General features: G+C 42.0%; 1 protein-coding gene across 3 annotated transcripts in view; it reads right to left on the bottom strand.

The window, feature by feature from the left end:
- LOC137951332 (protein SABRE-like) overlaps positions 1 to 16569 on the bottom strand; it is a 51793-nt gene that overhangs the window by 25437 nt on the left and 9787 nt on the right. For all 3 annotated transcript variants that reach the window (XM_068797920.1, XM_068797921.1, XM_068797923.1), the window contains exons 3-7: positions 16198 to 16470; positions 14843 to 15105; positions 14393 to 14594; positions 6391 to 6564; positions 6198 to 6275 (exon numbers count right to left, since the gene is read on the bottom strand). In XM_068797920.1, the coding sequence (XP_068654021.1) occupies positions 6198 to 6275; positions 6391 to 6564; positions 14393 to 14594; positions 14843 to 15105; positions 16198 to 16470 (990 nt within the window). The remainder of the gene's footprint in view (positions 1 to 6197; positions 6276 to 6390; positions 6565 to 14392; positions 14595 to 14842; positions 15106 to 16197; positions 16471 to 16569) is intronic.

The following is a 16569-nucleotide window of genomic DNA, read 5'->3' as shown; positions in this document are numbered from 1 at the left end:
GGTGCCTATTTTTTTTTATGAAATGTGAATTTATTAAGAGAACAAAAGGAGCTAACTCCTGACAACAAGAGATTACAAGGAGGCTCCTTGCTTGGCTAGAGCATCAGTCACAGAATTCGCTGATCTCAGAATGAGAGACCAGAAAGGTGCAAAGGCATTCTCGCACCAACCGATCACCACCTTAGAGTCTCCCTCGATCAGGATAGGTCTGGAGCAATAATCGTGAAAAACATGAAGCCCACTAAGAAGGCTTTGAAGCTCCGCCTTCGTGGAGTCTGCAATACCAAGCGGCCCGGAGAAAGAGACGATCTGGTTCCCAAGAGAATCACAGATCACATCACCAAAACCAGCTAAGCCAAGGTTACCAAGAGAAGAGTCGTCAAAATTCAGCTTAAGGACTCTAGCAGGAGGTGGGGTCCATTCGCAGATGACAGGAGGCTTCGAGGAGATGCGGAGCTGGGCTAGGCTTCTCCAATTATTTCTGATGGATGATCCTAAGAAAGGGGAAAAGGTTTTTCTAGAGTGAAGCCAAGTAGCAATATTGTCTGAGATGGTTTCAATGACTATCTTGAGTGCTGAATTTGGCATTGAATCTTCTTTGATTTCGCTCCAGCCAAAGACTCCAGGGGATGAATGTGGATAAAGCAGAGATCATCAATTTCCCAAGACCAGGGATAGGAGTCCCAACAAGCATACGATAGGTGGCTGTCAAATCCTCAGAAAGCAGAGTTGGAGCCCAATTTTGCTAAGAATCGACATCCAAATCCCCCGAGAGAAAGGGCACAAAAGAAGCAAGTAGCTAATAGTTTCTTCCTTTGCACGGAAGAAAGGGCACATGGGATCAACTCCAAGTTGCCCACGAATTTTGAGGTTGTCAACAGAGAGAATCTTATTGCGGCAAGCACTCCACATGAAGAATTTTATTTTTGGGGGGGCACTACGACGCTCTGTGAATTCTACTGCATGCTTGGGACCCCGAGTGATCTCTCCTCGAATAGCAAGATAAGCGGAGGAGACAGAGAAAGAGCCACTTTTATCTGGCCACCATATTAATTTGTTTGATTTGTTAGCTTGGATTCTGGTTGGTTACAGAGCGTCCAACTGTCGACTGGCTTCAAGACCTTCTAACTCAGATAGGCCACGACGAGGCTAAATGTTCCATCCCCCATTATCAGCGACTTCAGCAATGGTACTATTCCTCAATCTTGAAATTCTGAAGAGACTAGGAAAAGTGTTCTGAAGAGGCATATCACCCAACCACCAATCTTCCCAGAATATGATATGATGGCCATCTCCAGCATAGAATTGGACTGCCGCGGAGAAAGTAGGAGTTAAGAGATAGAGCGACCTCCATATAGGAGATAAATTCCTTCTGTTTCCCCCATTTGTCCACCACTTTGAGGAAATGTCGAGCTTTGAAAGCACCATATTTTTCCAGAGGTTTGGAGCAGATGAATTGAGTCTCTAAATCCATTTAAGAAGCAAGGCCTGATTCATGTCTTTGGAGAGCCAGATTCCGAGACCTCCAAAATTCTTCGGGAGGCAAACTTCCTCCCAATTGACCAAATGGTACTTGAAGTCAAGGTTGTTTCCTCTCCAAAGAAAGCGCTTCTTCATTTTATCAAGCTGATGACAAACAGAAGCTGGGCAAGGCATGAAGGATAGATAATGGTTAGGAATGCCAGTGATACATGATTTCAAAAGAGTCAACCTTCCTGCCTTGCTAAGCAAACGACCCTTCCATGATGCAAGTCGTAATAGGCTCGAGCTCGATTACAATTTTAGGCTCCAGGCTATGGTCGGCTTGAGCTTGAGTTCGAAATATTTAAATCAAGTTTGGCTCGAACATAGGAAGGTTCGGACTCAGTTGGATTCGATGCCACTTTTATGCCCAATTTTATGTAAAATGTATGCATAATTTTATATACAATTTATTTGACATGTATTTTTTGAAAAATTTTAAATGTATGTTGGAGCTCGAATTCGAGACATGTATTTTTTGAAAAGTTTTAAATGAATGTTGAAGCTCGAGCTCGGCTCGAACTCGGTTAAAATTATTGGGCTTGAGCTTGATAACAATTTTAGGCTTGAGGCAGGGCACAGCTCAAACTCGAGTTCGAAATATTTAAATCAAGCTCGGCTCAAACATAGGCAAGTTCGGGTTCGGCTCGGCTCGATGCCACCCCTAGCTGTGAGACAAAGGTTCGAGGAACATTTGGTGCCTAGTTGGTGTCTACGGCCCTACCAGACACCATGAGCACCACCTCTTTTGGGAGGGATCTATTGAGGACTTGTCAGATGTGGCCTATTCCTCCGATGCTTGTGGATGACTTCAATGTTATTCGCTTCTACCATGAGAAATCCCCGTTGTCCCGAAGAATCACAACCTCCATGAGGCTATTTGCTGACTTTATTGGCAGTTGGGACTTGGATGAGATTACCCTATCTGGGAAGACCTTCACTTGGTCAAATGGCAGGCAACCCCCTCTCCTCTCAAAGCTGGACCGATTCTTAGCCAGCAATGATTGGCTTCAGCTCTACAGCAATGTCTATGGCAAAGTGCTCAATAGAGTCGTCACTAATCATTGGCCGATTATGGTTGATACCCATTTTGGCAGTTGCCCCCCCCCCCCCCCCCTTTTTCAGGTTCAACAATAATTGGATGGCGGACCCCTCTTTTGATCTATCTCTCCAATCCTTCTGGGAGAATATGACTGTCGCTGGCCGGAGCGGGTGGACCTTCCTAATCAAACTCAAGATGTTGAAGTCGTTGTTGCGGTCCTAGGCCTCCGAAAAGAAGGCGTCTTCCTCAGCAGTGAGAGCCAATGCCCTTGCTTAGATAGCCGCTCTCGACTCTGATGAGGGAGCTTGAGGTATCTCTTCTCCAGGTCTCTCAGAGGCATACCGTTCAAGGGCAATTGTAGTCCTTCGCCAACATTGAGTTAGTGAACTAGAAACAACGTGCAAGATTCAAATGGCTCTATGATGGGAATACTAATACTAAATTATTCCAAGCAGTCGCCTCTGCACAAAGAAGGGCCAACCGCATCGCCATGCTCAGCGTCAACAGTGAGACCACCTCGGACCGAACCCTTCACTAGTGAATTTTTTTGCAGAATTATACTCTGATCACCAGCCAGTCCGCCCCTTCTTCCGAAGGGTTAACCTTCAGGTTATTCCATTGATTGCAGCTAGCCTCATCAAACTCCCCTTCTCTAGTCGGAAAATTGAAATTGCAGCCCTTGGTCTTCCTCTGGATGGATTCAACGGGGTATTTTATCGCCGTTGCTGGCCCTTCATCAGAGATGACATTTCCGGCATGGCCCGCTCCTTTTATCAGCATGGCATCAGATATAGGAGTATTGGAGCCTCTTTCATCACCCTCATCCCTAAAAAAGATGGGGCAGAGCTCCCATCCGACATCTAGCCGATCAATCTCACCACCAATGCATATAGGGTGATTACACGCCTCCTTGCTAATCGACTCAGGGCAGTTCTACCTATTACCATTCACCATGGCCAAAGTGCTTCTATTAAGGAAAGAAACATTCTTGATTCGGCCATGGCATGTTATAAACTTAGTCATTATTTCAAGGTCCGCAAGCTCCCCAGATTCATCCTCAAGCTTGACTTCGAAAAGGTATTTGACAGAGTTAACCGTAAGTTTCTGGACACCTTCCTGGGGAAGATGGGATTCGGGAAAAAATGGCGCTTTTGGATCCAAAGTTGCATCTCCTCTGCAAGCTACTCCGTCCTTCTCAACGGAACCGTTTGTGGGTATTTTAAGAGAACCATGGGAATCAGACAGGGAGACCCCCTCTCCACTGTGCTCTTCAACGTGGTAGCAGAATATCTATCCTCCTTGATCTACTCGGCCAAGAACATGGGATGGCTCCTCCCCACGACAAATTGCATAGCCCTTGATATTCCGATTCTCCAGTTTGCGGATGATACTATTTGCTTCGGGGTTGGTACTATGGATCAAATCAGAAAACTACGTGCTATTATGGGATTATTTGAATTGGCTTCCGATCAGAACATAATCTGGGGAAAAATCACTCTTCTTGGCTACCACATTGATCCAACTGGGCTTCGGGATATGGCGGACTACTTGGGATGCTCTATGGGAAATATGCCAGCTACATATCTTGGGCTCCCACTTTTTGATTCTCATCCCTCGGCGACATTATGGTCCCCCCTCATTGAGAAATTTGAAAAGAGGCTAGCCACTTGGAGGGGTAAACTCTTATCTACAGCGGGGCATCTCACACTCCTTAAGTCTAGTCTGGCTGGCTGCCAAATTATTAGTTATCATTCATGCATTGTCCGGCCTCCGTTTGCTCCAAAATCGATGCCACCCGTTGGTGATTTATCTGGAGAGGTTCAAAAGACACCTTCAAATACTATTTCATTAGTTGGAAGGATATTTGCATGCCTCATCATAGGGGAGGATTGGGCATCCGGCCTAAAAGAGAAATGAACAAAGCTCTTATGCTCAAATGAATTAGGAACTTCAACAACAAGCATAACAGTTTATGGAGGAATATGGTGAAATTTTACCTTCAGTTTTCGGGTGCCTGCTGGAGAGAGGGTGGCTCCGCTCACCTCCTTTCCCCGATATGGAAATCAATTTTCAAGCTCCTTCCAATATTCAGAGATGCTACCTCGTTTCACACGGGTAATAGACGGACCCTTCTCTTCTTGTTGGATGAACGGCGTGACCCCCAATCCCTCTCGGAGGACTACCTGGGGCAGCATAGGGTGGCTAGCGACCTCTCTTGCTCTGCGGCTGATTCATGAAGTGATCAGTCATGGAGTCCCCCATTCCGCCGGGGACTAAATGATGAAGAATCGTCAGCTTTTTGCTCTCCTTACCAAACTCAGTAGTACTACTATCTGGGAGCATTCAGTTGACAAGCTAATTTGGAAGCCTAGCAATAATGGCCAATTCACTGTTACTTCTGCTTACTCTCATATCTAAAAGCAAGACTACAGTATTCATGAGCACAAGGCGAATCTGGCTTGGAAACTCTTAGTGCCAAGCAAAATCAAATTTTTCTTGTGGTCGGCCATCAGAGAATAGATTCTTACTTCGGACAGCCTTCATAGAAGAGGCTTCACCGCCCCTGATCTTTCTTGTCCCCATTGTGGTGAGTGCGATGAGACAGTCCAGCATGTCCTCTTACACTGAATTTTTGTAGCAAGTCTGGATGAAGATTTTTCAGAAGATTGGGCTCCAAATGGGGCTACATCAGGACCTCTTTGGCACCTTTGAGATAGTTTGAAGAATTCACCTTCCTCGTCTGGGCAAGTTAATACTTTCGGCCTGTCTTGCGTATGTTCCGTGGTGCATTTGGCTCAAGCGGAACAACCAGAGATTCAACTCCAAAGCTAGCACCACGAACAACACGGCTTCTTATGTTGTTGGCCTCATCTCGAGCTAGCTTCATACAAGGAAGGATTTTGCCACTCTATCGAGTGTTTCCCTTCGGGAAAATTGGAATTTGATCGCCCATATGTCTGGCCCCTGTAGAACTCCGAGTATGGCCATCTGGGATCCTCCCCCTTGCAACTGCATTAAGCTGAATTTTGATGGGCCGACTGGAGCAGGCGGTGTGTTCAGAGGTCATAAGAGAGACCCTATTCTTTCTTATGTTGGTCCGGTGGGCATTGCCGATTCTAATACTGCTGAAGTTAGTGCTCTGCAGTTCGGCCTCCAAATCTTCAGGGATCGTCTCCATGGCAAGTTAATCATTGAAGGTGACTTGAAGATAGTTATTAGTTGGTGTTCCAAAGATAGCTCCCCCCCCTTGGCACCACTGGCTCATCACTGATAATATTATTGCTGACATTGTATCTTCTACTCATTGTAATTAGAATCTCATTCCTAGATCAGCCAACTTTTTGGCTGATAAATTGGCAAAATTCGGAACTTCCCAACAATCTCTCATTGTTTGGGCAGGCTTCCCCCTCCTTTGTAAATTACTCTTTTGAGTTTTCGTCTTAATAAAAATCGGCATCATTTAAAAAAAAAAAATGGTTGTTATAGCAACTATCCTACAGATCAACTTGAACTCAGAAGCAAAAGTTTTATGATCTTAGCGGCAAAATTTCTTCTGCCAATGAGGCATGACATCAATACTATCTGAAAGTGTTTTCCCTGAAATATTACAGTAATCAAAAGGGCAAAGCCTTACTTGCAAGGGGATATCTAAAGAAGACACAACAGCAAGTTTTAATATCTCCAGCACAGCACTGCCACCTTCTCTAACAAGCTGAGAAAGAACAAAAGATAAAACATATCAGCAATGACCTCATACAGGAGAGTAGCTCATCAAGATGTAAAATATTGCAGAATGAATTTCTAGCAAAGTGCAACCAGTTACATACATGGATTTCACTGAAATCCATTTGAACATCAAAATGTGACGTGATCTCGCCAGATTCCTCGAGTAACTGTGATTTACTACTTTTGAATTGAATGCCCATAACATTATTGTCAAGAAAAAGACCTTGACCGCGATGCAAAAACCGTACATCCAGCTTTGGCAAAATGAAGCTAACCTTCCAAAGAAAAAGAACTTCGTTAATTAATCTTCATTGGAGTAACAGAAAAATTCAATAAGAAATAGCATCTGTACCACATACAACTAGCCCCTCTACATAAGGTGATGAATATTGAAGGAATAGATGATACGATTAAAAAAATATATAAGCCAAAAGAAAAGGTTGAATATCTAACTGAAAGCAAAATGATTAAAACTTCAAATCTTTCTAACTGATAATTGTGAATTCTTCAATTCAATCATCACACAACAGACTTAGTAAAAGACTAAATAAATCAGAAAGAGCTAACACCAGATGTGAAAGGTTTTGTCAAGTTATCCAGAGTAGTGGTTCCCTAATTAACTTATACAATGTGTTGAAGTGCTAAAGAAGAAATTCAAGCTTCAACAGAACTGATAGATAACTCTAATATTCCTTTTTTTCAAGTGAACTCTATATTCCTTATGCAACCAACAGTTTTGCTAATTTTTTATGAAATTTTGATGAAAAAAAATTACTTTTTATGAAATCCAACAGTTTTGCTATTTTTACTCATAGACTTATTTCCAATTTTTTTAATGTTTAGGAATATTCACTGGAGTGGCTTTTTTTTCAAATATCTAGAAGGCCTTACAAGTGACTTTGAGGGGCTGGATAAGGCCAAACCTAAACTTGGTAAACTAAGAATTTAGTTCAGTATTAGTTGTACGGTTCATTAGTTTTATTTGTGCTGAGGCTTTTATTTTTTTTAGTATGTTGGGCCTAGCTAGTAGCCCTTAAGTGTCTTATTTATATTTTGTGTCATTACTTTGGCCCCAAGTTACTTGGAGAGCAAAAACTAGCTTTATAATTAGGGGTCTTGGAGTCTTGTAAAAGATATCTTTTGATAGAGAATGTTTCATAGCTGATTTATTGTTTATTTCTACACCTTGGAAAACCCAATCCTGGGTTAGACTTTTCAGCTCTTGATAGCTAGGTACTCTAGGTTCCGGAAGGTTTGAATATTTGTAGAAGCCAGGTCCAACATCCCAAAATGACTTGCCAAAGTTAGGAGGTCGTTTTCCATCTCATAAACACAGTTTTCTTAGCATTAACATATATGGGAGTATTTCCACTAACTTTCTACCTCATATCCAGACCTAAACAAATGAACAATGAGTCTGAGGTGTGGAAATCATAACAAGTTCAAACTAAACAAGACATCAACTTGGCCCCAAAAAAAAGATGTGCTGCTCTAATGCCATGTAAGAGTTGGGTTCAATTGCATCCTAAAACAACTAACAGAAGTTAAGAAGCATTTGTCAAAAAGAAAGTAATTTTCAAATTTTTGAAATGAGCAAGAGCGCAACCAAGCGCGACAACGAGAGACTGAGCGAGACCGAGCATGAAAGGGTGGCCCCACCAGCCACCAGCCACCAGCCCCACGGCCGACCCACCCTACCGGCAGCCCCGCCATCGTCAACTCTGACGCCAGTCACCGTCGCTCTGAGCCTATGCTTCGAGCGACTTCTAGAAATAAGAAGGTCGTCACTTCCAGTAGTGGCCAAAGCTCCGGCCGACGATCAAAAACCTCCAACATCCCCGCCGGCGAGCACCAGAAGTCCCCGCCTGAAGAAAACAACTCTGTTTGGACCACTATTTCTTGGCGAAGGCGACAAAAAATCTTTTTCCGCTTCTCCTACAGAAAAAAACACGGTGACTGTCGAGAGCGTCAACCACATCTCCAGTCCAATCGTCCGCATCAATTCGGCTAGCGGATCTAAGCTACCCTTCGTCTGTGTGCCGCTAGTGGCCATCTCGGTCTTCGTTCCCAATTTGTGCGCATTACAAATGAGGAGAAGGATGATTCTTGTGAGCTCTGGTCAGGTAACTTCGTCTTCTTCTTCACAGTGATGAAGAAGTCGTAGCCTTCTACTCGCTTCTATTCAGCCTCAGCAGTGTCATCATTCGGGACCTGGTGCATGATAAGTTGATATGGAAGCCTAGCATTAATAGTATCTTCTTGATTGCCTCAGCTTATTCATACATCAGGGAGGATGACTCCAACATGCCTGAGCACAAGGTCAATCTTGCTTGGAAACTCTCCACGCCAAATAAGATAAAAATTTCATATGGACAGCCATTAGGGAACAAATCTTCACAACCTCCACAAGTGGAGCTTTACTGCCCCTAATAGCACATGTGCTCACTACGGCGTTTGTGAGGAATCTAATCAGCATGTACCCTTTCACTGTTGCTACTCTTGGAGAGTTTGGATGGAGATTTTTCAGAAAATTGGCATACAGTTGGGCCTTCATCAGGACCCTTCGAAACTTTCCAGATGGTTTTGCGGACTCGATTGCCTAGAATCTGCAATTTGCTTCTCTCTGCTTGCCTTGCCCATATCTTGTGGTGTCTATGGCTAGAGAGAAACAATCGCCAATTCAACCTCAAATTCAGCAACCTGGAAAGCATTGTCTCTTGTGCCATGGGTATGATCTCTAGCTACTTGCACACCAAGAAGGAATTTGCCAACCCCCCCACCCCCCCCAGGCAGGCATATCCCTTTACTAGAAATGGAGTCTCCTGGCTCATATGGCGCGTCCCCAAAAGGTGCCTTCTATGCAAAAATGGGAGCCTCCTCCTTGTGACTACATCAAGTTGAATTTTGACGGGAGTGCTTTGGGCTGCCTGGGGCTAGCGGGTGTGGGTGGAGTCATCAAAAACCACAGAGGAGAGATTGTTCTTGCCTATGCGGGGCCGGTTGGTATTGCTAACTCCAACAGTGCTGAAGTGACTGTCCTTCTCCATGGGTTAAAAAATTTTAAAGACCGTCTTCATGGAAAGCTGTTTATTGAATGGGATGCCAAAGTTGTTATTAGTTGGTGCTCTAGCACAGCCTCCCCCCCCTATTTGGCATCATTTCTTCTATATCGGACATTGTATTTACTATTTCATGTACATGGAATCATATTCCTAGATCAGCCAATTCCTCGGCTGATAGATTACCTAAAATCGGAACATCCCTTCAATTTCTCATTGTTTGGGACGGTTCCCCCTCCAAGTAATTTTGCTCTTTTGAGCCTTTTAATATAACTTGGCACTATTTCGAAATAAAACCAAAAACAAAAAAAAAACAGAAGTTTTTTTTTTTTTTTGAAAATGTGTGTATAGACTATTAAAAAGAAGAGAGAAGTAAAAAAAAAAAAAAGTTAAGAAGCCTTTTTCCCTTTTTTTTTTTTTTAAGAGAATAAGCCTTTCCCTTACTAGTAACCATAGGATGTTTCCAACCAATAATGTATGTGGATTATTCCCACTAACGTGGTTTACTAGTGTAACTCCCTTAAGGCTAGTAAAAGTGAATTTCAATGACATTGGAGGCTTGCAGGTTGATGAAATCTCTTCAGTCTTTAAGACTGAAGCCTTCAAAAGCTGACAAGCTGATTCGATGACCAAACAAAAGTGGAATCTTCTCAGTATCCTCCGCTTACAAACTTATCAATGGTTGGCATCTAAACCAAAGTGTTCATGAGATTTTCTTTGTGTGGCGTCTTTGTCTTCCACCAAAGATAAAAAATTTCATATGGAGCGCCTTACAAAGGAAAATACTCACGGCAGATGTACTCAGAAGAAGAGGCCACCCTGCTATTGATCTTCTCTGCCCCTTCTCCAACTCAAAGAATGAGAGCCAATCACACCCTCTTCAATGCTCCTACTCATGGAAAGTGTGGACTTCAATCCTTAGTAAGACGGGGCTTCAATTCTGTATGTCAGCAGATCTGCTATCTTTTAATAAGTCGCTCATTGGTACCTCCTTTCCTGGGCTTGGAAAGCTTATGGTCTCTGCTTGCATTGGCTTCATCCCGTGGGGGCTTTGGAAAGAGCGCAACCGCATGCAATTTGAGGCTAAATGTGACTCCACGGAGAGAGTAGCCGAGCGTGTCTTGGGTCAAATCTCAGTGTGGCTTCTTACCAAGAGGCATTTCTCCTCTTATGTGGGTTCCTCTATTTGCAAAAACTGGAGCACAATGGCAAAAATGAGGTTTGCATCCAAGGCCCCAGTTATGCAAGAATGGATCCCCCCAGAGCACGGTTTCCTAAAGTTGAATTTTGACGGTTCTTCGCAGGACAATCCCGGGATTGTAGGTTTTGGGAGAGTTATCTCAGACCCCTTTGGAAACCAGCGTTTCTCGTATGTTGACCCGTTAGGCATTGCTGACTCCACATCGGCTGAGCTCCAAGGCCTTCTTAATGGGCATCGTGCTTTCAGAGAATTGTAGTGGCCCTCTGCTTATTGAAGGAGACTCAAAGGTGGTAATTGGTTGGTGTGAGTGGGCTTCCTCCCCCTCGTGGTGCCATTGGGACTCTTTGAGGGAGATTCTTGAAATTACTTCTCCATTTTCTTGTATTTTTTTTTTTATGAAGATGTATTTTATTTAAAAGAAGGAAGAGAAAACAACAAAACTACAAAAGCGGAGGGCGCAAATCCTTTACAACGAGAGATTGCAGGAAAGCTCCCTCCTTGGCAAGCACATATGCTGCCAAATTAGCAAATCTCGGAATGTGAGACCAAATACAAGAAAAGGAAGATACAATATCCAAAATCTCCTGGAATACGTCTCAATGCCTCCATGGGGGAGAAGAATTGCGCTGGCACCAACCAAGCACCACCTTGGAATCCCCTTCGATGTGAATAGGCCCACTACATTTGTCTTTGAACACCCGCAATCCATTAAGAAGGCCATGTAATTCCGCCGACATTGAGTCAGATATGCCTAAAGGACCAGCATAGGAAAAACATTGATTCCCAGTTGAGTCTAAAATGATGCCCCCAAATCCCGCGATCCCGGGATTTCCAAGAGAAGATCCATCAAAGTTTAGTTTTAGGTAGCCAGTTTCCGGAGGGGTCCATTCCTGCATAACTAGGATTTTAGCTCCAATGTGCATCCTCGCCAAATTGCTCCAATTGTCTCGAATGTCAGTGCCTTGCCCTGTCACTCTATCAACAACTCTAGCCTCAAATTCGCTTTTAGCATCAAACTGCCTTCTATTTCGTTTATTCCAAAGCCCCCATGGAACGAAGCTAGCACAAGCTGAGATAATCAATTTACTTAGGCCAGGAAGGGGATATCCCAAGATCGACTTGCAAAAGCTTATCAGGTCGACAGCAATACAAAATTGAATCTCCAATTTGCTTAAAATAGAGGTCCACACAGTCCATGAGAACTGGCACTGAAGAAGAGTGTGATTGGTGGATTCATCTTCATTGTGGCAGAAAGGGCATAGTGGATCAATAGATGGGTGACCTCTTCTTCTGGGCACATCAGCCATGAGAATTTTACTTTGACAGGCACTCCACATGAAAAATTTTACCTTGGGGGGGCACATAGATTCCAGACGAAGTTGATGTCATGCTCCCTTTGCGTCGGATCCCAACCGTTGATGAATCTATATGCCGAAGCAACTGAGAATTTCCCACTTTTGTCAGGCCACCAAATGAGCTTGTCTTCATTGGAAGGCCAAATTCTGACATGATTCAAAGCATCTAAGAGGCTGCTGGTTTCCATGGCCTCCATGTCTGTTAAACCCCTTCGGGAGTGAAGGTTCACATTCCCTCCCTCAAAAGCATCCGCAACTGTAATTTCCTTGTGAGTGGAGAGAAGGAAAAAAGTGCTGAAAGAGTTCTGTAAAGGTGCCTGTCTTGCCCACCAGTCATCCCAGAATTTAAGAGATATTCCATTACCCACAAAAAATCTACAGGCTGATGAGAAATTCTGAAGAAGCAAAAAAATAGATCTCCATATTGAGGATAGTCCTCTCCGGTTTCCTCCAGCCAACCACCATGGCATATTCCAGCCCAACTTGACGTGAACCATATCCTTCCAAAGATTGGAGGAATTTGTGTTGTACTTCCAAATCCATTTAAGCATTAAGGCTTTGTTCATTTCTTTTGATTTCCGAAGCCCTAGTCCTCCCAATCTTTTAGGTAAGCAGACTTCATTCCATTTGACCAAATGATATTTAAAAAAGTCACTTGATCCTCTCCATAGGAATCTTCTTTTCATTTTATCTATGACTTTGCAAACTGAGGATGGGCAAGGCAGAAAAGATAGTGCATAGTTTGGGATGCCACCAATACAAGATTTAAGGAGAATTAGTCTGCCTGCCTTACTAAGTAAACACCCCTTCCAACTGGCTAACCTGGATTCAATCTTTTCAACCACTGGGATCCACAGATTTTGGGAAATACACCCATGAAACAGAGGAAGACCAAGATACTTCGCTGGAAGCGTAGCCATAGAGCATCCAAATAGATTTGCCATCTCTTCAAGGTCTTCTGGGCTCACATTAAAACCAATGAGAGAGGTCTTCCTCCAGTTAACGTTCTGACCTGATGCAATTTCAAAGAGCCCTAATACTGCTTTTATCCTCCTAGCAGTATCCATATCACCGGTGCCAAAAATTATGGTTTCATCCGCATATTGCAAAATCGGTATATTGAAGGCCTGTTGAGAGCTGGTTGGGGAGAGCCATCCAAGGTCAACCACCGAATAGAACATGGCTGAGAGAAATTCTACTACTATGTTGAATAAAAGTGGGGATAGAGGACTCACATTTCGAGATCTGCCAATTCAGGAGCAAACTTTCAATCTCTTGTTATTAGGGATTTGCTCCTATCCCCTTTGTAATTTTCTCTGTTAATATATATATTTTTTCAAAAAAAAAAAAAAAGTGGATTCCAATGACTGAGAAAAGTCAAATTTTGATGGCAATAATAGTTACAAACTGAGCCATCAAGAGGAAGGAAAGCTATTTCAGCGAAAAATGGAGGATTTGTCAACCCCATGCACACATGTCCCCAACAATAGGATGCCCACAAAAGCTGAGATGAGAGCTCCTTCAAGGGCTGAAATTCTTCCATAACTCCTCCATCCAGCTCATGGTGGAAGACATCTCAGCAGTTGTAATCAACTTGGAGACTAGGAGACCCTCCACCTTTCCATCAGCTTTGTATCTCTACAAGTTCATTGATAAAAAAGAATTTATCAATGCTTAGGTATGTGTCTCTCAAACACACAGAACAAGGGAAGCCACATACTTGAGCTTTATGTGCCTCATGCAGCCCAATATTTATGGCTATTGTGTTAACCAGCCTATTTCAGGACAGATTTTTCAATGCATTTCTCATATTGATCAGGTATCCAACACAGAATCCTTGGCAATTCCTTGTTGTTGGAAACTCCACTCCTTTGACCCTCCTATGCTTGTCATCTTGTTTTCTACCTTTATGTATTTGCTTCTATAAACTTGCAGTTTGGGGCCTCCGCACACTCTTTCTTTCCTTTAAAGAGTTATCATTATTTAACCAAAAAAAAAACACAGAAAAGTTTGAAAATATTGATTCAGTTTCAAATTTCTCGAGTCACTTTTCCTCTTTCAACTTTGATTTTCCTACTTGTGTTATAAAGTGACTTCCCTTTTTCCAAGTCATGGCAAACTTCTCAAATTGAATATCTGTTCTTCATCTTTGTTGCCCAGAACCTACCGCCACAACATTGTGAATATGTCTTTGTATCAATTAATCTTCTCCTGCTAGTATAGAACCCTATCTAAAGTATATATAGATAGGAAAATGCCATCAAAGGTCTCAGAGAGAAGATACACATGAAAAGAAACCATGTGAAAGAACAATAGATGCTGATAAATTTACTGTTTTTTATATAGCAAAAGAGTTTCATAATACATTGATATTTTAAAGACAAGCTAAAAAAGAGACAAAACTACAAAGAACATTAATCACAGCAAACACCAAACCACAAAAAGAAACAAGAAAAAAGATCTAACTTTCACACTGAGGCCCACTAACCTTTTCAGGAAACCGAACAATATTCTTTTTTACTGACTCAAGATAATTCTGTTTTTTTGAAGTTTTTTTGGCTGGTGGAGCAACCAAAGCAGTCCCTGCAGCAGTATCTATTTTTTTATTCTTGTGAAATAAGTCTTCATGTAGGTTGACAGTCACTTCTCCACTTGTGATATCCACATTCTTGATCACAACACCAATCTCCCTGCCACCAATTTCACAAAAAAAGGTCAATAATTTTAAGATGATTACTGATAACCCAGTGCAAAGAATAAACATGAAAGAATCCTATTACAGTCCACACTATGGCTTAACAAAGAAGATTTAACAAAGTTATGAATTGGAGGGACCTTCCTAGCCAGCAAAACTAGACTTGCATAGGCAGAGCACCAGATAAATAGATAGAGAAGAATGGAAAAAAAAAACTCAACACCTTTACAAAGATAGACTAACCTATCATGACCAAACTCAGAAGAAAGTGATAACTCCTCACAGATAAAAGGAACCAAGTTCTTCTCCACATTTGATAAATATGTCTGTCCTGATGTATATCCTTCATGACTGAAAGTAGATGATTGCTCACAATTGAAACGCGACTCGGCCATATGACATAGCACAGGCACAAGTTTAAGTTTGACAAATAAAGCTGGTACTGGCTCGCCATCCTTTGATATGTCCACTTTTAGGTCTTTAACTTCCATGGTAGCTTTTGGCACCTGAACATCAAAAGTGCTACGTAAGTATCTTACAGCTGTTTATATCTGAACATCCTTTGATATGGCCACTTGTCAGAACTGCTGCCAATTTCTAACTTCAACTAATGAATTGAGAGAGAGAGAGAGAGAGAGAGAGAGAGAGAAGGTAACATGGTACAACACTGATGAGTTCATAACCAAATGCAGATGACTTACAAAGTAGTTATAGACTTCAATTCACAAAAAAAAAAAAAAAAAAAAAAAAAAGACAATACTACAAATTTTCAATAATTTTCAGATGTTAATTAGAAGCATCGGGTTTTAAATAATCTAATGCTATTTAAGACCATCCCACTGCAATGTAGGTTTGAAATCATTTTATATGAGTTTCACACTATTCCAAAATAAATCTCTACCTTTTACGTTAAGCAACTTCACTCTATACACTATTTCTGAGATGAGTCCACAATGTTTTTTAAACTGGTGAGAATTTTTCTCTCCTCTTCAACAAAAATAGAGGTCGGAAAAGCAACATAAAACCACTTAAGAACAATTCAAAATAAGGCTCAGAAACTAACCTCTCCCTAAGCAAGAGAATTCACTAAGTCGTTATAGATGCCCACAAATGTTTCAGAAAAAAATTGATATGAATTTAATATAATTCAGAAAAAACAAGTATGATTTCCAGATACCTATGACTTGGGTCTTTGGCTCAATGGTCACATTATAGTGTAAGTCCTTGGGTTCAAGTCTCACAAGGGGGAATAAGGGGTGTATGTGCATGTGTACTTAACATTCACAAAAAAAAAAGTTTTCCTGCCACCTTCTCAATTGAGGGCATAGACAAGCATACATATTCACACAACACTATCACTCGAAGTAAACATAAAACTAAGTTAAGGCCAGCTATTATAATGGATATTCCGATCCCGCTGGCATTTGTGTTTATAATTTCAATCAGAAAATGGTTACATGCATTAACAACATATTCTCAGGATAAATTAGAAATGATTGCATTCAAAATCTCATAAGGTTAAGTCCAGATAGAAGATAAACCTCAAGGTGAAGTACATAGCATAGAATATCACCAGATGTCAATTGCCAAGTGTTTACCTTAATGACTAAATCTGTAATGTGAACAGATAAGAATCTTGCCATGTTAGCCACAAGCATCCACTTTCCTCTGCTACCAGAAGTGTGAGGCTTTGCAGGTCTCTGAGGCCGATCCTTCCTCACTCTTGGTTCAGGCTGCCTTATTACAACTTCCAGCTCACATATTAACAACTGCAACTTTGGATCTCTCGAAATAAAACTAAATCCAAGCTTCACCAGAGACTTCCGCAAGCTGAGCTTGATCTCACCAACAGACACGGACTCAACAGCACCCTGAAAAACATCAGAAATTTTCAGACATTTAAATTCAGACTACAGAAAGTGCACAAGACCATTAAAACTTGTAGAACCAAATATCTCTTTCCGTGAAGC

This window comes from Aristolochia californica, unplaced genomic scaffold, assembly GCF_029961685.1.
Source record: "Aristolochia californica isolate CCGP_79_NKW_82.1479 unplaced genomic scaffold, dmAriCali1.0.hap1 SCAF_15, whole genome shotgun sequence".
NCBI classification, from domain to species: Eukaryota; Viridiplantae; Streptophyta; class Magnoliopsida; order Piperales; family Aristolochiaceae; genus Aristolochia; species Aristolochia californica.
Note: the sequence above shows the minus strand (reverse complement) of the source record. Positions and strands in the feature narration are given on the sequence as shown.